This window comes from Malurus melanocephalus, unplaced genomic scaffold (assembly GCF_030028575.1).
Source record: "Malurus melanocephalus ecotype Western Australia unplaced genomic scaffold, MMel_1.1 scaffold_262, whole genome shotgun sequence".
In the NCBI taxonomy this organism is placed as follows: Eukaryota; Metazoa; Chordata; class Aves; order Passeriformes; family Maluridae; genus Malurus; species Malurus melanocephalus.
Window position 1 is genome coordinate 540,690 of NW_026623494.1, and position 22,449 is coordinate 563,138.

A 22,449-nucleotide genomic window follows, 5' to 3' on the forward strand; every position below is an offset into this window, starting at 1 on the left:
ATTCAGTTGTCTATGACCTGGACACGCTGTGCTCCTTAATGATAAGAGCTTTTTACACAAAACTCTAGCCAAATTAAATCTCCTATCACCATTCTAACTCCAGGCCATCTCTGTATTGTCTCCTATTGTTTTCAAGTGGCACCTCCCACCAGGGCCATTTGTTTTCTCCCAGGTATTTTTTGAAATTACAAAACTGCAAGCATTACCTACTGACATATACTAAGAGCAGCCATCACGAAGTCTTCAAAGGTCTTCCAACCTTCAGTTTTGTTTGTTTGGTTTTTTTTGAACAAAAACACATGCTTGAAAGTTCAAACTGCATTTCTAAGAGTCTCACAGCAGAGGTTAATTGTCTTGTACAAGCCTGAAGAACGCTGACAGCTCCTGGTGAATGACAGACAGTGCTCTTGCTCGTGAAATACTTCAGTCTGACAGCTATAAAATTATTTGTTGCCCATTAATAACTCATCTAGCCACTGAAACATCACCTAAGCATTCAGCCAGAAGTACCCTAAAGATTGCAAATACAGACACAAAAGGCTCTGGACCATTGCTCCCACTGCTGAATTCTACAACGTAGCTGACTCACAAATGTCAGTGTTTTCATTTTGTACCTTAGAGGCTACAGCAGAAATACTACATGTGCAGGCTCTTGGATAAGCCTAGCACTCGCTTTCCATCCAGCATTTATTTGCCAGCTACCCAAAAAAAGAGTAAAAATGTATGGAGAGCTTATCAATTAAATATTGATTTGGTATCAATCTCCACTGACCCCATGACWCTCTCAACAAAGAATCATAATTCACAGAGTGCAGAGATCTTCACACTTAGTMGGAGCCACGTTCTAAGCAGTTAGTTCCTGGAATTAGCTCCCTAACAGTGAGGGCATATCCTCTAACCACAGACAGGACAGAAGGGAAGAACAGYAATTCCAGCAAGCTTTGTTTTCACTGCATAGTCACAGAAATGGCCAAATCTTGCATCTCATGAAGACTGGCTCCTGCACACAGACACACATAATGTTCTTATAATGAACAGCACCCAGTGGGGAATTGCCCAAGTAAAGTACCACTAACGAGCTGCTTTTCTGATCATWGTTGCTGCTGCTGTTGTTGAAATTGTTTTTCCCTGTTAGAATCAGACTTCATCTTCTCAATCTACAGCACGCCCCAAATCAAGAGCCAAGAGAAAATATAGAATCAAGAAAAACAACTGCAGAAAAGATAAGTTATTTTAATTACCTTCAGAATTATACAGGGATTTGCTCTGGTGTACATTATAATCCCATTGCTTTGCAGGGTTCGCAGACGGAGAGCCAACTTGAATTCCTCTTTCTTGCTATTTTCAGAAACACGGTATTTAATGTAGCTATTCCCAGCAAAGCTAAGAGAAGTGTGGCCTGAAACAACCATTTTGAAAAGACACACGTGCTTTTAGTGATACAAGAAATAATTCCTCAATTTAAGTAATTAAAGTATTTACAAAGTTAATGAGAATGACTAGGAAGAAATAAATAAAACCCATTTTTGATGAGAGGAAAAAAAGCTGGCATCCACTACAAAATATATTGCATTTCTCTTTTTAAGAACTATTTTTCAGGGGATATAGGAAAGTTCTATTTCTTCATGCAGCACAAATCTTCTGCAGCCTGGGACTCACTGAAGTCAACAGAAAGCTCTTCTTCACTGGCTGCCCACCTGGCTCWTCATGTCCCAGGGAACAACACAGAGGCAGAGGACTAACCAGTGCCCTCAAATTTTCTTTTTGGGATAGTGCACTGTTTGCATTAATAAAGGTTGGAATTTTGGTAATCTAAACAGTAAGCAGAAGAGTTAATTATAGAGCTTTGCCCATGGCAGGAAAACATCTGGCATAACATTCTCTAGGAAAAATCCTGTTTTCTCAGCAGCCTGTTTTACTGAGCTGGTATTCAAGCAAGCCAGTGGGAATTTCCAAACAGAAACTGGATCACAGKCTACACACAGCCCCATAGCTATAAAGACAAGAATTTACAGGRCTTATAAACAGACACACCAAGTGCCCGTGCTGAGATGGGTTAAGCAGTACATTTTCTGTTGACCTCACTGACTCCTCTGCCTACAAAATGAGAATGGCAGCACTTTATTGTCCAAGTCTATCCCCCTTTAAGTCTGTGACATGCACCTGAACATTCGCCAAGCTTTCCTGGTGGGCACTGGCAGATGAACGGTCTCCGGYTGGCTTCATACCCCACACACTGCATGTCCCCCGGGCACGGCTTCTCCAGACAGGGATCTTTGGACCCTGGGCACAGTCCTCCTGCAAGAAGTCAAAATACTGTCAGGGATCCACAGTGTAAAGCATGATCTGCTGCAATTAAAGAGGAATGAAAGACAATTATTGATCGCACACTTCAGTACAAGCAAAAATTGGCTTAATAATAATAATCAGAAATCCCCAACAAATCTTCATAGAAAGAAATTACTTTTGGACAAGTACACAGCAGAACTGCAAGAGTTCTTTTTCAAAGGCTGCCTTAAACCCCATGGGAACATATTATACTATGAGCCGTAACTGGTTTCTAATTGGTGTTGTAACTCTCAGGCCATTCATTTTCCCACAAAGCTTCCTGCGCAGGAAGGGGCTTTAGAGATAGGAGGAAAAAAAATTCCTTGAAGCTATGCAGTCCCTTTGCTGAATTACACGCATGAGAAGCAAATTTAAGGAGGCAGAGATGGTCACAACACCAAGCCTAACAGAGCTCAAGAAGYGTTTGGACAGTGCTCTCAGGCAAAGGCTGTGATTCTTGGTGGTCCTGTGCAGGGCCAGGAGTGCGACCTCCATGACCCTTCTGGGTCCCTTCCAACTCAGGATATTCTATCATTCTAAGCCATGCTTGGACTACAGTGTGATACCTGGTCTTTTCATCCCCACACTGCACAGGACATGCTGCCACCTTGATCACAYAGCACAGGCAAACTTGCTATTTCTGTGTTCTTCCTGACATTTCTGGGATCTCACATCCTATCCATCTTGCCTAGGCTACCCAAACCTGCCCTCCTTTTTGCTAATCTGCAGGGACAGAACAATACTGACTTTTAAATTTGCTTAAAATACTTGAGTGACACAACTACATGTAAGTTTTTCAAAACCACCTGAATTCTTTACATCTATCAAGCTCAGCATGTCATGGACTTACTTTAAAGCCTGTCAATGTCAAAAGAATTTTTTGCATTTCATGGGGTTTAGCTGAAACGTCTACATAACTTCTAAAAGTGTCTAAGTAAATCTGCTTTGATAGCCCTAATTTTAAAAGATTTGCACACTGTCTATAATAATGCAAATCACAATACAACTATTGCTGCTTAATATACAAATTTTCAGAAATATGTGACTTCCACAACAATTAGCCTTTTCTGGGTTGCAATAAGGTGCTTGGTAGATGCCTGCATTGGGGCAGCTGTGTATGACTGTTACGAAAGCAGACTCCAAATACAGGAAAAAAGGCACTCCTGCCCTTGCTTTTGCTGATTTGCAGCCACAGCCTGAATGAAGGGAAAGGCAATTGCTGKGAAAGGACAGGCACCTCTTGTTTTGCTTATCAGGTTAATTTATTKAAGACATGCAGGTGATGAATTTAATGAAAAAAGCATCTTCCTACCCATCACTTTTGGAATATTGGCAGTTCTTGTATACTGCAGGATCTATACTGTAGGATCCTTATATTCAAAAACTAGTTTACTTTCGAGCATGTTATTTTATTTACAGTTTATACAGGAAGAAATCAACCTGTCATGGAGTACATCTTCAAAAGTAATGAAAGAAAGAATCTTATTGCTCTCACACTTTTGTACAAGCCAAGCAGGGCTCATAGTAAGCATAGCTGAAATTACCTGACACTTCAAGTATTTTCTGGGAAAAGAAAAATTACTACTGTAGCTTTCAAAGTGGACATGGGCTGACTGCAAATATGGCAATTACTGTAAATGTCTGCCTTGATGTACAGCACAGTCAATTTAATGTTTAACATCCTCCCCTCCTTTATCAAACATTTGTCTGAGAGGTCTATGCAGTAAAGGATTTACAGTACTGCCTGTAGCACTGTTAGAAAATGATGCATCTTTATYAATCACATTAGTAGGTAACATTAGCAGCAATAACAGCAGTTACAGTCACACTTCAAGCATCATAGAATCAAGAAACAAATGTCATTTAATAGGGATCTTCACTACAGAATTATATTCTGTTTAAACCTAAGATCTGTAGAATTTAACAGAGAATATGATGTTTTCTATACTTTGGTTTGTTTTGTTGTTTTTTTTAAAGAATAAAAATCCACATTTCTTACAATTCACTGGCAAGTAACAATTATTTCTGAAATTATAACAGGCTACAGGCTGCTTTGTATTTTCAYCTTGGTTGTTTCAGCTATTTTAACTCATTCTTCTGTGACAAACACACAGCATTCTGCTGTCTGCAGTGCGTATCTCTTCTTTGAACAAACTGAAACCTTTTGTGAGGCTGCAATTCAAGTGAGCCTCTGTGTAGCTGACAGAAATGCCACTTGGACTAAAGCCCCACAGCTCGACAGTGTGCAGCACAAAGAGGCACCAAGATTTCCAAATGTGGCTCTGCAAATTTTCACATCCTCTAACCTATGACTGCGTCTTTGACATGAAGCAGTAAAGGAACAGCTTACTTTGTTATCCAACTCTGCCAGGTTTTTTATCTGATTCAAACTTTGATTTGTACTTCAGAGCCACCCTTCCGCATTCAAAAAATATATGGAAAAGATCTAACATACTCAGTGCAACTGTGGAGATAACTGTTTATYCTGAATAGCCAAGAATAGTCCTCCTGGTAAACAACAATAAAAGCAACTTTTTATTCATCCTTCTGCAGCAGGATTTCATAGCTGTCACAAAATTTTAAAATATTCAGACTTGGGAGAAGTGCTTTATGCCTGTCTGTATGGTTATAACTACATAAGCTACAAATCTGCATTATTGCATTGCCCCAGCTAACACACATTTTCAGGCTGATTTCACAACTGTGTGAAGCAAAATTGTAAAATTGTTCAAGGTTAYGTTGTCCACATCAAAGATTTACAGCCTGAGTTTAAATAAAATTATTCTAATGTTGCATTTCCACTCCAAAGAGCAGTCTATTTTCCATCCAATAAAAGAGTCAAGAAATATAGGTTCGAATTGRTATTTTTTTCTTCTAGGCAGGTCTTGACAATCAACAGCATTCTCTTGAAACTCACATTAGTATTAATAAAACTGTTCTCTACAAGGTATCACAGAAACACATGAGCTAGCATCAACCAGTGCATGGYAGAAAAAGGTGGAATAGACCCACTTGATTTTGGCAGATCATCTCTAACTTGATTCTCTAAAAGAAGATAAAAGTATTTCAATCTTCTAACCAATATACTGAGGAAGAAAACACTGTTCCTTTGCAAGAAGAGAGATTTATTTARTTCCTATTCCTTAAAAAAAGAAGCATTTCTAGGATTCTAAATGCATTTTGGAAATTGAGTGCTTCAACAATTTTAACTTAAGCCTTGTGATATTAGGTGGTTTTCTCTCAGCCCATTCTYCTGACACTGTAAGAGTATTAAAAAGAGTCTGTGTCTCTCACTTGCAGAAGGAAGCTTGAAAGGAGGGACACACCTGAAAGCCAGAGTTGCAGAAAGCTTGTAGAGCAAACTCCAAACTGCTACTTCAAGTAGTAAGAGGCAGAGAATACTGACAACTCCTGATGTGCAATCAGGAGTTGCTTTTAYTTTGGAGCACAGGGACCAGATACTGTAGGCAGTGACTATTCTATGCAGGTCACAGAATTGAGATACCAGAGAATTGTTTCTGCACAAGCCAGCAATGGGTTTCASTTGGCTCAGGTGCCCCTGGAAAGCTTCGTGTCACACAGTCTGTCTCAGTGAAACAGATTGTCTTTGAGTTTTTAGAGTAACAAGACATTTGAACTCTTTCACCCACTCACTGATCAGAGTTTCCATTAGGGCAACTTAACTGATAAACAGCAATTCCCACTTGCCCTGATTCCACAGTCATGCCTCTACTTCASACTTCATCTCTTCCACGTTTTATATGAACTTGTGCATTCTCAGCATGAGCTTTACTCCTGGAGATGTTCACAGGGAGAAACCACTTTCCTTACACAAATGTGACATTAAACACACCACAGATCTAACAGCGTTAACTGCAGGTCTTTGTTCCCAAGCATACACCTTGTTCTCCAATTTTCCTTGCCAGGAGAATTTGAGACTCATTAATATGGATGTGTGTGCTTCCTRAAAATGGGAAAAGCAGTGTTGTACAAATAAGGACCAGGTTGCTGATGCCCAGTCCTTCAAAGCCCCCAGGACTCTTTCAGAGGCAATGTGTGCTCTGTGGAGCTGAGGACAAAATCCATCTCTGACAAAAAGGTCCTGTATTTAAACAGCAGATCCTCATCACAGTCTATGATTTCTTTTTGTCAGAGCATTCACAAAATACTAGAAGGGGCTTCATAAAGTCTGAATTGTCTTGTTTCATGAGAAAGTGGTCCAAGATTGCTGCTTTCTTGATTAAATAACATGGATGTCTCTGCACTTCTGTTGAATACTCCTGGATCTATTAGAAAAATTCTTTCAAACTATTAGGCCAGAACCATATTAAACACATGAAATGGAATTCATCTCATCTAACTTCAGGGCATGATTCGTCTGACTGATTTCAGACATCTAGGGAGAGATGTATCACATTATTAAAAATACCTCATTCTTCCCACTATCTGCAAATGGCCCCTGGAGTGACCAGCACAGATGTAGATATATGCCTATATTTGTCAAGATTATTTCAATCCAGCCCTCTGCCATGAACATATCAATGTAACCTCGCTTTTGTCAGATTGTAATGCAGAATAACTCTATAGCAAAGYAGTCCCCACAAAACCTGCTCTGCCCCTGCATCTTTGCTTCAATACAAAATAATTACTTTGCATCATAGAAAAAATATGGAATAGATTTTTGCTTCCAAAACATGAGAATGCCATGAGAACTATTTTACAGCAATATAGTTATTCCATCCCACCTATTTTTATTTCCCCAGCACTGCCAGATGTTTGCATACTCGTGCCATGTGATGGGAGGTTGGTAACCGCACAGCCCCTATGGCCACGCTGGCACAAAACCCAGTTTGTGACAACATTTTTCATACAAACACAAACAGATGAACCAAAAATCTAAGGAGACAGTCTGTTATTGGAAAACACTTTAGTTCAATTTTATCGATTTAAAAGCTAAGATTGATGCRTGTGAACTTTTGAACTTATCCTTCCAGAGCTGAGCTGCTGAACCTCCAAAGTTCACCCACTGCCTACTTTACAGTCTCCCTGCATTTTCACATTAGATAACTCTGTTTGCTCACAAAGGTAATCTAGGTAAGTTATGCACAGCTGGCATGCATAAATTGTGCATATCTGTGACATCTGCCAGTGGGAAAAACACTCCAAGTATGATACATATTTCAAGAATGAGTGAATTAGTTCAAACTCAAGCTTTCAGGGCCATAATTGAATCAGATCTCTGGAAACATATGCAATATTTTAATGGCTTTTTCATAATTCAAGCTATTAATATTTACTGGATGTAGAACTCTCTTAGCAACAAAGGAAGTATAATACTTCTATTAAACTGCTAATATCTTGCTAATGCTGCCTTGTTAAACTAGCCAAAACAAATTTGTGCATTTTTTCCTGACTTGCTGCATTTGTGCATTTATTTACAAGAACTACCGAAGGAAGAAGTATTTGCATTTTTTAAACTCTTTTACTCTGGCCATCATCTTTTACGAAAGCAAAACAACCCATATATTCTGATGTGAGAAAATACAGTGTGTTCACCTAAATACCAAAGTATTTTTTGTGGCTGCTTTAATTAAAAACAGCAGAAGAGGCTGAAACATTAACTAATGAGGAGATGGCCCAAAGCAGCAATTTTTGCTTCCCACCAAGGTATCTTTGTGCAATTAACAGGCACCAAGGTGTTTACCTCTTTGGCAGCTGTACCTAACTCAGCAGCCCTGGACATTTTTTTTTACTACAGGCTGGATGTGCTCAACCCCAAATCGTGTGGATCYCCCATGGGAAATCAGCACACAGTGGCTCGAACAGGAGCAGTGGGAACCCCTCCAGTGGCACCAGGACAAGCTGCCTGTCACAAGTGTTCCCACACAGCAGCCTACAAGGCCATGACAAATGGCCCAGAGGCTGGGGACCACAGTGGGTCCCCACTGCTTTTCCAGCAGCCTGTCATCCATTTTGAAGATTGACTGGTACATGACAGAAAAATTTGGAAATCGCTGTCCCAGCTGAATTTCTGTGCTTCCATTGCAAACTTGCTGTACCAGGAGAGCTGCTGGGTCAGAACTCTACTGCACTGCAAAGTCCCTTTTTTGGGATTAAGCTAAGGGATTATGAGGCAGAGGGAATAATACATCATTATTGACTTTAATAGGTAGTGAAATGAAATGATAAACAGTGAAAATTCTGGCTGCCAGAAAACCAATTTCTGATTGTGAGGACTATCACTATCCCCATGGAGATGAGGATTTGTGATTTCTTGATACAAAAGTGAGACTAAACTGTAACTCAGAGAATATAAAAAAGTTTTGCAGACAGTGTTCCTGCACTGGCTCCTGGACCTGACTAGAGGATATTATAGCACTGTTCCTTTCAAACCTGTGAAAATCCTTTTTTTCAGAGCCTTTCATGTGTAACAAAATGCTGACTACTGTTMTAATAGGTATGTCTATTTGAAACTTACAACACTATTACTTAAAAAGTGACCAGATAGTCTGGTCTTGAATGTACTTCAGATAGAGAATCATGATATTTTTACAGAATTGAACTTCTATGGAATTATTATCCATGTGCCGCAGGAAGGAAAATGATTTCTRGGTAAGTTTTATGCAATTTATGCCCATTCTCATCCTCACTGAGGTCAGTGGTAAAACACGAAGCCCTGCTGACTGCTGCAGAAACAAAGGTTGGTTATTGAGGGATATGGCTGCTGAATTCTTGTATTGCTCTGTGTGTGTGTGCATGTGTGCTTAAGATGAGGGAGGCTTAGATGTATTGATTTTACAGCAGCATTTTTCTCCAGTCTTAAATGAGGTGGAATGAGGAGCAAATAGCCTGGCAAACAAAAGAAACAGAGCCAGTATTACAACTGCCTGAGGTTTTAAAATCCAAGTGCAGAATCATACAGAAGATTGGCTCTCGAGTCTGTTTGTCATATGCCCATGTGAAATCTCTGCCAAAATGTGGAGCAGCCTGAAGCCTACCCTGTCCCCTACTGCAGCATTAAAGGTCAGTAATAACACTTGCTAATAAAATACTTCATTGGTTTCTGTGGCTGTCTGCAAYGATGGGACTGCAAAAGGCCTTTCCACCTGCCTGGCTTAGGTCAGGGGTGCTTTTCCTTGGAGACTGCTGGTGCATTGCTGCAGACCAGGCTGCTCTGCTACAGTCAAAATCCAGGTTTATTCCACTGGTGGCACCAACTGGTTGGGAAAGTACATCCTCTCCCTCTCCCTCTCCCTCTCCCTCTCCCTCTCCCTCTGTCTTCCTCTCCTTCCCCTCCCTGGAAGCTGGCTGATGTGTCTGATTACGGAGCCTCCAGGAAAGCAGTCTTTGTTGTAAAAGGCCAAAGTTCATAAACTTCCATTTACATCAGTAAACACGAACAATTCTTCCCTAGCCTGAGAAATCAATTCCCACAACGCATCAGCCAGCCGTGCTTTAGCAGACTGAATTGAAATGCCCCTTCTAATCTGCATCAGAGGAATAAAACGGATCCCAGCGCATAATGGGAGGGAAGAGGGAGCAGCACTCACCATTGCACATGCAGCGCACATTCCTGTAAAAGCGGGGACACACAAAACTAATCCGTGCCGTGCTGTAAGTCATCAGGGAATGGGAATCAATAGACAGACTTTGCTCACAGTGCTGCTCCTGACAATCCAGTCCAGAGCAATTCTTCTCCAGGATAGCAGAAATACGAATCACATTTTCCAAGTGTCTCCTCGCATTGGTGAGCTTCTGAATCAAATAGGCAGGCTTGTAGAAGCCACCGCTGTGGATCTGCACGGCAAAGAGCATGTCGAGCTGGCCRCTGCCCGCCACCGGCTGAATGCTGATGATGTGCAGGCTGTCCTGCTTCTGGGACAGCACCGCGTTGCGCAGCGTGCGCCGGAACCCGTGCATGTGGAGACCCACAAAGTCTTCCGGGGACACGTTCTCAAAGCGGATGGTGACCGTGTTCTGCAGCATCTCCTGCAGCAGCTGCTCCACRTGCACCACCACATCGATGGGCACCTGGAAGCGGCCGTCGCTGACCGACACGTTCAGGACGTACTTGCCGTTATCCAGCCCTCCCAGGGCGATGATCTTCCCATCGTGGCTGTTGACCTTGAACAAGCTTTTCTGCTCTGATTTTAGGGTGTACGTCAGCACATCGTACACATCCTGATCYGTGGCGTGAATCTTCCCAATGACTCCCCCAGGAAAATCATCTTCCATGGTGACAATGAAAATCTCCAGTGGGATGGCAGTTGGTTTGTGAATGCTCTCTTCAATAACCCTCACCTGAATGTAGGTGTGGGAAACCTGCTGAGGCTTCCCAGAGTCTTTTGCCTAATGTAATTTATAAAAAATAAAAATAAATAAATTTAAAATATTTATATTATTTTATAATAATAAATTAATTATATATAATTATAATATTTTTAAAAATTATTAAAAAATAAAAACACACACAGAACACAGCCTACAACCAAACTTCTTGCTATGTACATTCTCACAGCATCAGTGATTCTGAAAATTCTCAAAAGAACCCAAATGCATTTGCAAAATACATATGTAAAGAAGTGTCTCAGCCGTTTCTAGCAGAGRAATTTAGCAGAAAAATTACAGACTCTTTAGGGAAGCACAGATCTCTAAGTGGATTGCAGGGAGAAATGTGTCAGTAGAATGTCTCATTACTCGGACTGAAATGTTCCCAGGATTCCACAGTTATCACTTGTCATCTTCACAACAGAGAATATACCAACAACGTGGTATATTCTGCACCAAACAGAGTTTGGGCTCACTTCTACCCTGGAAAAGAGCCTGAATTCCAGTGAAATACCAGCTTTCTGCAGAGCTTGGTGTGCTCCAAAGCACTCCAGACACTGATTAGCTTGTGTGGATGTGAGGGAATTCAGAATTTTTTTACAGCATTCTGTACTTCTTTACTTTAAGAAATCAAGAAACATGCATGACATAAATAAAATTTATCATCCTCCAAAAATAAAATAGGTGCTTGTTCTGTTTCTAATGATAAAATACGAGAGCATCACTGCACTTGGACAAATGACTGTACGACCTGGAGCAGGTATTATAGCATCATTTGCACTTTTTTTATAGAGAGCAAAAGAGCAAGTACGACAAAAAACCCAAGGCCATMTTGACAGAATGGTGTGCAAATTTGAATCAGTGTCCTTTACTACAATAAGAAAAGTGTTTTATTGAAGTCACTATTAAGATATACTGCTCCACACATTTATTTGCTCCAGAGAAGAACAGAAGACTAAACTGCTACTGGGCAGAGACGTAGCAGATATTGAAAGATCTTTGCATTTGGACACATGGAGAAAAATTTACACAGTGAAAAAAAAATGGCAGAATGACAACAGTAATACGGACATTACTGGGCACAGATTAGTAACTCTGAGAGACTCTAAAATACATTCACTCCTAGAAGAGCTSGGTGAAGTATTTCAAAATATTTTATATATATGTGCAAATACCCATGTACATGCAGAAGAGATTACACCTTGTTCCACTTTCTATTTTAACATTAATTCTTAATGAACCTAATTCAGAGGAAGGACCTGATAGCAGAAAAGAGAAAACAGCACTGGCACATATGTATGGAAAGAAACACTCCTATGGTCTATACATAACAGGAAACCGTAAAATATATTTYCACTGCAGAAATCCCTAAAGAAAATAATACTGGGAGGAATCATACCTCCACAGCATGGCTTACTGAGAATGTTGGTGCAACTCAGACATAGTGGTCTGTCTAGTATTTCATTTATATGAAATATGTGGATCTCTAAAGCTAGAGGATGCTGCTCATATTTAACTCTCATGCCCAGTTTTGGCTACCCTTGAACTCTGGCTAGCAAATTACCCTGAAAGCCGGATATTTTATGATTAAGGCAYAGTAAGAAAGAAAGGCAATGTTTTTTTATTTTCCCACAAGGCTAAAAAAATAGGCTTCAAGGATATTAAATGGCAAACTTGTAAAACTCTGAACTGTTAATCAGCATTAGAGCTTGTATTTTTTGAATCATAAGTAACAATTGCAACTAAGGATGCTACTGCTGTGAACAGCATTAAATATGCTTGTAAAGGAACAGACAGGCTGTATTTAGAGACATCAACCCCAGCAAAGCAAGAGGAGGAAGCAAGAATTTCAGACCCAGCTTACAGGACCATGACTCATTTCAGTGAAGAAGTTCATTCCCTAGACTTGCATATTTACCGAACCCTAATACATCTTCTCTGGCAGGCCTGAGAAATGTCGACAAATTACTTTTGGATTTACAGGTTTTGGCAATCAAAATTTCCCTGGTTACAAAGCTTCTCAACAATTACTCTAAAGCTAAGTTTGAGCTGGACTTCATTGCATGTCTTATTTTGACATTCTTTAAAAGCTAAGTTGACCTTGGAAATGTGATTTCATGAATTCTTGGAAGGCTTCCAAAAATTKATGATTAAATTTACGACTTAAAAGCAGAAATGATTTTCCTTCCTAGAACAGTATTTTGCAGTCACTTGTTCTGGGGTGTATTTATATGTATATAATGCATTTTTGCTCATTTTCCTTGCTTAGCTACAGAAAAAAATGATGAAAATCTTAAACCATAACGGTTGCTGCTCAGAAAATTCATTTCATGCTGAGGAAATTGGAAAGGTGGCTGGCTACCTATTTATATTTATATGAAACCAGGTTTAAGGACATCAAAGAAAATATTCCTTATTGTGCATTTGCAAGCTGGAATGTGTGGTATTTTCTCATAGAATACAGTTCATTAAAACTGACTCATACAGGCAAAGTACAGGTTACCTACCACTAAGAGGTTTTTTTCTCTTTCAGTGTAGATGTAAAAATCGAGTCTTACCTGCACGCAGAGCACATACTCAGTTGAGACCATGTGCTTGAAGATGACTGCAGACCTCAAAACGCCATGAGGGTCCAGTGTAAACTCCTCCTCTTCATTGCCAGTGAGGATGGTGAAGGTAAAAGGGGGGCCATTGTGAAAAGAGTCTTTGTCTGTCACTACCAGCTGCAAAATGCTTGTGCCCACTGGTTTATTTTCCTTTACACATATACACAGCGTATAAAGAAAAGGATTAAAATGATACATATTGCAATCATAAAATACCACATTTTGCTATTGAGAATATTCAACTGAACGCTCTTTGCCCAAGGTGGCATTTCACAAGCTGTGTTKTTTTGACACTGCTTGTGCTCCATGGACCAGCAGCAGAGGTGAAGGTACCCGCCACACCTCCAGGGCCTTGCTGAGCTCTGTCTGATATTCTGTCTGATCAGGACTGACTAAAAGTTAAGACTCACACCCAGAGCAAGGTGTAAAGCAGTGTGAATTTATCCCAGAGCTGACATTTTGAGGTTAGAGTACCTGGTGCAGCAGGGATGAATATTAAAATGTGTGACAGATGCTGTGGTTAAGGAGCCTCGGCAAATAGAAACTTAACAAAAGGCTAAAAAAAGATTTGTTTAGACTTTCCTTTAGATAAGATCACTTGATACATCTTTTGCAGATAGATCATCAAAAGGTGCTTAATTGAAACCAAATGCCCATGCATTTTAAAAATCAGAGAAGTTTTTGATGTGCAGGATAAACTTACTTGAATTACAGCTGTRTAGTTAGCTGGAGTAAACACAGGGCTGTTATCGTTCACATCAGAAATGTCCACGTTGACCGTCACAGATGAAGACAAAGGAGGAGTGCCACTGTCTCTTGCCTGCACAACTAATGAATAACCAGATATCTGCAAAAAAGTGAAGACATTATGCCATTGTGAAAGTGGTCCTAAATTTTAACCCAGACTCTTGACACACAATGCACCACCTTCCATATTCTAAGGAAAGCTGTTTGGCCTCATTACCTTCCTGCCCTTTCTATAACATTATCCTGTTTATTGCCACACTGTGCCCCAACTTCTGTTTTATAAGGCTACCAATAAAYGTAACAGTTTCACTGTACTAAAATAACTGTGTCAGATAATGCATTCCTGAAACTAAGGGGCAGACAGAAAATAAATGACATATAATATCTGAACTGCTATTTAGTACTCTAAGCTTACATTTTCATCTCTCCTAGGTGTCAGCTGGGATGTGTGACCTGATTCTATTTATCTTACAGTTGGTTTCCAAGATATTATATAAATTGCTTATTAGAGCCAGCATCAGTTTGACACATACAGTTTCTAACRCGGTGATGGAGAGCCAAGAAAAAGTCCACAGGCAGTTGGCTTAAACACACTGGAAAACATTTGGGAGTACGAGGGACAACAGTCTCTGTAGCAACAGAATATTATCCACCATCCCGTAGAAAATAAGTGGGCTTGAGCCCACTTGTTTGCAACAGACACAAACAACTCAGGCAGCTCAGAGTATCATCCATGGGCYCTCCACACACATATGTGCCCGTGTGTGAGGTGTGAGCATATGYGACAACTTGCAAAAGCTCTGTCTGTGCATGCTTTATGGTTGACAGTTGGATTTTCCGAACTGCATCCTTATGTTGGATTCCTTAGGTCTTACAACTGCTTTTGACTGCATATTGCTCCTTGCTCCAYAGGGAAAGCTGCTGACATGGCTGCCCCTGAATCCTCCCACAGAGGAGCAGGTGAAGGGCAGAACATGCCAGATACAACACTCTGCTCCACCCTCTCAGAGCAGGGCTGGAAAGGGKAAAAGCATGGCCCTGCAGAGGGAAACAGGATAATATCAAAGGGCTTTTTTGGGAGGTGGGTTGGAGGGAAGGAAATCCAAATTCTTTTGAAAAATTACAGCATTTTTGGTAGTAGGAGGGAGGAGTTCAGACTGAGCACACAACATAAGGGGGCTCTTCTGGGATGTGGGACTGACGCAAAGCAAAAGGGAACATATTTTTTGGGGTGGTAAGGAGGAGAAAGACTGTGGTTTGGTGGGGGCATAGTGTTGCAGGAGGGAAGAGGAATTCTGAACTATGGAAAGTTAAGAAACTTTAGGCAGAGAATTAATCTTTCTTTTTAACTGTAATTTCTATCGCTAGCTAAACTTATGACAGAGAGTTTTGTAGAATTTTTCCCATTTTTTTTTCTGTGTTTGCTTTCATTTAAATCCCAGAAAGGTAGATGGCAAAAGTCATGGTCTCTACATGATTACAGCTCTGGAAATAAGTTYCCTTAAACCACTGAACCTGGGATTCAGCACTGCCTTTGGGGATCTACAGCAGCTRGGGCATCATGTACAATTTTCCCTGAAGGGGTCAGAAACACCTGTGTCTAGGAAATATGCCAAGGAAGCACAGAAAAAGATGGTATCACAGCTTATTTTAACTGAGGGAAACTCTGGAAAATGTAGATCTAACACAGCGGGCATTACAAGCTAGTGAGGGTAAATGTGAGCCTCTGAATGCAGCCGTACATGAGTGCATTTCAGAAACTAAAAGAAACCATATTAAGAAACTCAGCCTGTGCTTTTATTACAGTCAATTTGTAACCTGAACAGCCATTGTTACTCCCCTGTTCTAGACAGTCTGTGGTAAAGTCATTCTACCACCAAAMATGAACAATTTAATCCTGCCTTTATATAATACAGAAAGGGTTTTTTTTTGCCACTGTTTTAAGAAGCAATCCTGCTTGCAGTAAAGAGCTTCTCCAGCTGAGCCCACATTCTGAGGGTAGCGATCTGCTTCCCCAGTTTTGTGGGTGCATTGCAGGGAGGCAGGAGGCAYGGATTTCCTTAAGTGCTGCAAAATTTCTGAAGCCATGTAGCACTCTCCTGCTCTGCTAGCAGCAAACGCAACTGCATTTGTTTGTGTTTTTTCCCAAAGGCTGCTAATTGCTAGCTATGGCAAAATGGTGATAAATAATCCTGAATGAATAATGGAGTGAGCAAACAAAGCAGCAGAATCTGTTTAATGAAGCACTCTTTCACTTGTGGTACAGCCTGGCCGCTTGATAACATCCCCTCCCCGGTGACACGGTTTGCAGAGCGCTAATTAATGGCTGAGGGCTCAGCTCAGTGCAACAATTCGGMGTATTTTGTGAGCACTGTGTTGCACACACAGCCACACACGGGTGCCTGCACGCACAGGGACAGCAGGCAGCTCTTGAACACAGCAGCAGCTCCCACTGGCACCACGGGACAAACTCAGATCTTCTCTCCCCAGATCTGAGCCCAGCTGCTGGCAGGGTGCAGGGTGGGAGTGGCAGCAGAGCACTTGGCTTGGGCATTGGATTGGGGACAGGGCTGGTGAGGAAAGAAGTGGGAAAACATTAGGAAGACCTGATGGAGCATCGCAGGCTGATTGCTGCAGAGTATAAAAGGAACTCCTTTAACGCAAGCTAGCAGCAGAGTGGAGATTGATGCACATCTGTAAGTCATTGCAACTTAAGAAGTCCCACATGTCTTACCCTTTCTCTATCCAATTTCTTTTTAACCTTCATGAGTCCCAAAACAGGATCAACTGAAAATTCGTTGTCTTGATCCCCGTTCACTATGGAAAAATGAATCTGGCCATTGGGAGGACTGTCCAGATCYTCTGCTATCAACTTTTTTGGAGAGAAGAATAAAAAATTAGCAACACAAACATTAAGTRATCTGTATGATACATTAATTGCGCAACACTCCAGAAAGTAAGAGTTCATATTCCATCAGACTAGGTACACCCCAACTGCACACCTCTACAGCACCAATCCAATCTKGTTTTGCTAGGAGGCTTCCCTTGGACCTTTCCCAAATTCTAGTCTGAAAACATACAGAATATTTAAATCTTAATATTCCATATGACACTTTCTCTCTGGATCCACAAGTTGCAAGATGAGAATATTGTGAGGTCTGGGGATGGCACAAAGCATGCCAGACTACATAAATACTRTATTTGAAGCTCTGAGCAACCKGGTGTAGTAAAAGYTGTCCCTGCCCACAGCAGGAAGACTGAAACTAGATGATCTGTAAGGTCCTTCCCAATCCTATGACTCTATGTTTCTATTTCACTGAAAAGTTAAATTCTGCCTTTCTATAGAAATCTGTTTGTTTCTAGCTGACTCATGAAATGCAATGCCATAAATATGCCATTGCTCTTTGACAGCATGACAGGATTAAAAAGAATGAGTCAGTATTACTACTACTACTATTTTCTTTTGGGAAGAAACTGACAGCAGCTTGGAAAGCAGTAGCAGATGCAGAGCAMTGGCTAGACAACAGTTTGGGGGATTCACGGTGTAGTAATTATCATTAATGACCACTGCAGCATTTGATTAGAGGCAGAGGGTTTCATCACCCTGAAATGCTGCTCATGGCCCTGCTCACCATGATCACAGAGTCCCCGATGGCCGCGTCCTCGCTGATGACAGCGCTGTAGACAGCCTGGCTGAACTTGGGCGCGTTGTCATTGACGTCCGTCACGTTCACGTTCACTGTCGTGACCGCGCTCAGCGCCGGAGTCCCTCCATCCTTCGCTTCCACTACTAAGTAGAAGTCCTTGCACGAYTCAAAATCCAAAGCTTCAAAAATGGAAATCACTCCTTGGAAGCAAAGGAGGGAATGTCAGCAGCCGGCAAAAAACAAGTAATGCYGCCGAGTAAGGGATTTGAGTGCAGTAAACAGTGCAGCATGCTATTTATCACCATGGCACACATACAGCAATAACTGTAATGCTGCCCAGTTCAATAAAAATATTTATTCAGGTTTCTACTGCTGTCATTTGATTAAAGAATGATGCCAATTGCACTTGGGTTGCCTCTGCAGAAAGGACCTTTACAAAGCACGAAGCAATGAACGGTTCCTCATGAAAATAGCTTCCATTCTATGAGTATCATAGCTGAGGAAATGCGGGCCATATCCAACCATTTACCATCTCATTCACAGAGCCGTTGGGAGAACTGGATGCTGAGTCTGGAAATCAGCCCTGACAAGYCAACAGAAATTCACTCCCACACAATTAACTTCTCATGAATTAAATACAAATGAATGARATATGAATACCTTTGAGAAATCAGTTGTCTATCATTTAAGTGATTAAACAGAGACTTCCCCACTCAACTAGGTTTATAAATTTTGTGTTACTTCACCACACAACCAAAATTAAGATTCCCTGTAACTWGATTCGCTCCATGCACCCAGACCCCCTCTAGGATAGAAATTATCTCATCTCTAGTGTTCTTACAAACCTCCAACAGAATCAGTTTCCTAACCTTCTTAGGAAATGTATTTCAGGACTTAATAATCATTACTGCTAGGAATTTCTTCCTACAATTTAACCAAAATAATTTAAATGTAATTAAAGCCCACTCATATCTCCTTCTCTTATGGCAGGGCACAGAGTACAGTTTATTTCTCTCTTCTTCACAGGTACTTTCCACAGGCATGAAAACTAACAGCATGTCTTCTCTTTTCTAACTTAAATGGCCTTAATTCCTTCAGTCTTTCCTGGTAAGTCACATTTTACAGATCTCTGATCATTCCTCTTAATCTTGTCTCGGCTCTCCCCAGATGAATGCTACCTTTCAGCATGACTTGCTGAAAGCAGGAGCCCTGAAGAGAGGCTCCACGTGGGTAGCAGAGAGTTCCCACTGATAAATGGTGTGAAGGACATTATTTTTCAAGCTCTGATCAGGCATGCTACATCACCACTCTGCTGTCTAGAAACTGAGCTCCTGCCTCTAAACTGATAATAATGGAGCTGTCACACATTGATGAATAAYATATAGTTTTAGTTTTGGTTTTTTTTTCCTGTGTGATGAAGCTTCATTACGGGGTTTTATTGATTTATTTCCTTGGCTTCATTGTCAAATGAGAAGTTAAGTATYGCTGCCTAGGCGTACTTATGTTTAAATTTTGCTAGCACTAATCAACGTGATGAAGATGACAGACAACACACAGTTTATGCAACGTCCCTCACACGAGAGGCCCCAGTCTCTGCAGAGTGGAGAGCCATTTTTGCAAACAATTATATAAATGGCACAATGCATAATTTTGAGATTTTTCAATTTCAGGTTAGTGGTTATTACAGCTGCACTCAAATAAGTGTTATCTTCAGCTTTCAAAATCAAAACTGCTTTGCTCTCAGACTCTGATGGCAGATTTGTACTGGTCATTCTGAATGCTATGAGAATAAGGGAAACCACTACAGGAAGCATAAAAGAAATAGCTTACTGTCGACAGATAAAAACTCTATGAGGATAAAGAATATATTCCACTTAGGAAATTCAAAGACAATGAGTCATTTACACTTAATGTGATAGCTTTGCTTGGTATTTTTTAAAGAGAAGCAGTAGTGTATTTCTAAAATTTGTGATTTATAACCAAAAAGACCTCAATCCAAGCCATGGCTGAAGTCAGAAAGGACAAATCAGAACAACCTAAGTCAGGGAAGCTGCATAAAGCTACATAAATGGCAATCACACATCAGGACTGAATTGGTCCTAACTGGTCCTATTTGATGCTTTCTGAGGAGCAGACAGTAGAGGCTKCACTCAGCTGTTAAGCGAGCAAACACTGCAAGTGTTCAGAAGTGTCTTGCACAGTTTGGCTAATAGGTTGTCACACTTACATTGCCTTCAACAGACTTACTAATGGAGAAAAGTATTCTCCACTTGAGCTGGGGCAGCCAAGTGTGACCATAATTGACATTGCTCTCCAACCTAAAATTGCTTTTTAACTGTGTATTTAATTACCCACTGACAAGCTGTGAGTCTCTGGCCTTGCAAATCTTTTGGTCCAAGAGCCTTCCCCAAAGCATTCACGTTTTCCTGATGCTTTCATTTAGCATTACAAGTGAAAGACACTGTACAAACCTGTTTTCGAGTTAATCCTGAACTTCCCTTTCTCATTCCCTGATCTGATGAGATAGGCAATCTCWGCATTTGTACCAATGTCTTGGCTTGTAGCAAAAACAGAAAGGACTTCGGTGCCAGGTGAGGTGTCTTCAGGTACTGTGACAAGATAATCTCTTCTTTCAAACACAGGGGGGTTGTCATTAATGTCTAGCACTGTAATGGTAACGGTGGCAAACGAGGATAAGGTCAGCACAATGCTTTGATCTGAGGCCTTTACAGTGATGTTATAGGAAGACTGAAGCTCTCTGTCAAGTGGATGCTCCAAAATAATGATTCCTGATGACTGGTCAACTGAGAAGTAACCATCTGCAGAGTCTGACAGGGAATAGGTGACTTTTCTATTCACACCTGAAAGAGAAGCAAACAGGAAAATGACTGTGATATAAAGAAAACAAAAATCTCTTCCCACCTAATGGAAACCCTAAGCAAAATGTGCTGTCACACTGACCATTTCCAGGGAGGGAGGAGGTAGGAGTGCCTGTGGGTACAGTATTGCTGAAAGTTTGGAAGATCAGGACATGCTCCCCTCATATGACAAACACCTATGGGTAAATTAAGTTGCTTCCCTCATCATGATAMTTTTTAAAAAGATTACTTTGCAAGACTGCTGTGTATTGAAACTTGAAAGCAGAAWCCAGATATGGTCCTTGCCCAGAACAGCATATAATTGAATTAGATGAGACAGGCACAATACTGAAATTGGAGATGTCTCAGAGCACATCTTGAAGGAATAGAAATGTACATAAGGGGAAAATAAACCCACACAAATACTTCAGGTAGCACAGAATGTACTTGCTACCAGTGCTGCCTTTATTCCACTGCTGAGCAGAAAAATATTATCATAGTTGATATCTGTTAAACGAAAGCTGCATCAAAATCCTGCCAGAATATGAACATTTTAAAAAGGAAAGTCCCTCAGTCCCCCAACCTGAGAGCAAAAATTGAGTTGTACGAAAGATATCCCGTGTTTTTAAAATCCTGTCTGTGTTTCCCAATACAAAGCACCTATCCACCCGGCTGCTGAATATGCAGATCTGTGCTAAGGTTGTTGTCAGTAATAAGGCCTGAGGGGATGGTACTGACTCGGTTTCTGCACTACAGTGGGATAGCCATTTCAAATCTAATTAAAAGTGAACACAGATATAAGCTAATTTGACTCCCTTGATAGTAGTTGGTTCTGTGATTTTGTCCTGGGTGCTTSAGTAAGAGATTGTAACTAAAACACAGAGATCCACTAAGATGGAGAGTCTCTGTTTTTAACATCTCTCACTTGAGCATTTGCTGCTGTTTTTGTTGAAGAACAGACTTTACAAGCCTGATATTAATCAGACAAGAGCTACCAATCCCTTCTAGGCATATTTTGTTAATTTAAAATTTGTGACAGTATTATTCTGCTTTCCAGCAGCAAAGCATTGTAGAAATGTCTGATCAAAAGCAGCACAAATCACAGTTGTTTTCTGCTTGATGTAGCAGGAGTTGAGCATCCACACAAGGGGGAGCTGGGAGACTCTGTTCAATCACATCACATAAAAGCTAGAGCAACTACAAAGTCCCAGAGCCTGCTTGAAGGGCGTTAGGAATTACTATGTGGCTCTTCAGAGAATAAAGTTTCTATGMAGTGCTTGAGATACCAGGGTATATTTCAAACGTTCAAATGCGTTTAAAATATGGAACAAATTAAATGGCAATATTGYAATGAACCAGGCTGGCAGGGTTTTTTGTGTTGTTTTGTTTCTGTTTTTTAATCACAGCAGAACCTCTCTATTMACCATGGCATCACAAATATGAAAAATGAAGAATCCCACCTCCAGCAGAACAGCAAGGCAGCCAAAGAGGTGACTCCTGTCCTACAAATGAGGAACTGAGCTCGACCCACAAACTCGTTAGAGACTCCTTCACATTGAAACAGGTAGGCTCTGAATACCCTACAGCTGCTGGAGAGCACACTCATCCCTTCCCTTAGTCTCTTGATACACATATCCAAATACTCTGGCAGCTGACAGTCAACCAATGGACAAACATTAAAAAGAAGTAAAGCCCTCTAGAGACTGGAAGATTTTCAGGGGCTGAATGGTTGAGGTGCCTATGTTTCCAGCTGGGAAGGATCTCCTTCAACTAGAAATCCTTCTAGAACTTCCATTTAAAAAAAGGACAGACCTGACTATAACAATTAATGAGTTCGTAATTACAGCTGATCCTCAGGGATSCTGGAAAATAGGATTTCTTTTCTTCCTCCTGATTTGGAGCATGCAGTTGAACACTCAACCTACACACGTGTTT

At 40.8% G+C, this 22,449-nt stretch overlaps 1 protein-coding gene across 3 annotated transcripts in view; it reads right to left on the bottom strand.

Annotated features, from left to right (window-relative positions):
* Positions 1 to 22,449, bottom strand: part of FAT3 (FAT atypical cadherin 3) — a 308,169-nt gene that overhangs the window by 34,969 nt on the left and 250,751 nt on the right. For all 3 annotated transcript variants that reach the window (XM_057375897.1, XM_057375896.1, XM_057375894.1), the window contains exons 13-20: positions 20,128 to 20,517; positions 17,642 to 17,856; positions 16,744 to 16,881; positions 13,966 to 14,109; positions 13,215 to 13,412; positions 9,879 to 10,677; positions 2,164 to 2,298; positions 1,242 to 1,399 (exon numbers count right to left, since the gene is read on the bottom strand). In XM_057375897.1, coding sequence (XP_057231880.1) covers positions 1,242 to 1,399; positions 2,164 to 2,298; positions 9,879 to 10,677; positions 13,215 to 13,412; positions 13,966 to 14,109; positions 16,744 to 16,881; positions 17,642 to 17,856; positions 20,128 to 20,517 — 2,177 coding nt within the window. The remainder of the gene's footprint in view (positions 1 to 1,241; positions 1,400 to 2,163; positions 2,299 to 9,878; positions 10,678 to 13,214; positions 13,413 to 13,965; positions 14,110 to 16,743; positions 16,882 to 17,641; positions 17,857 to 20,127; positions 20,518 to 22,449) is intronic.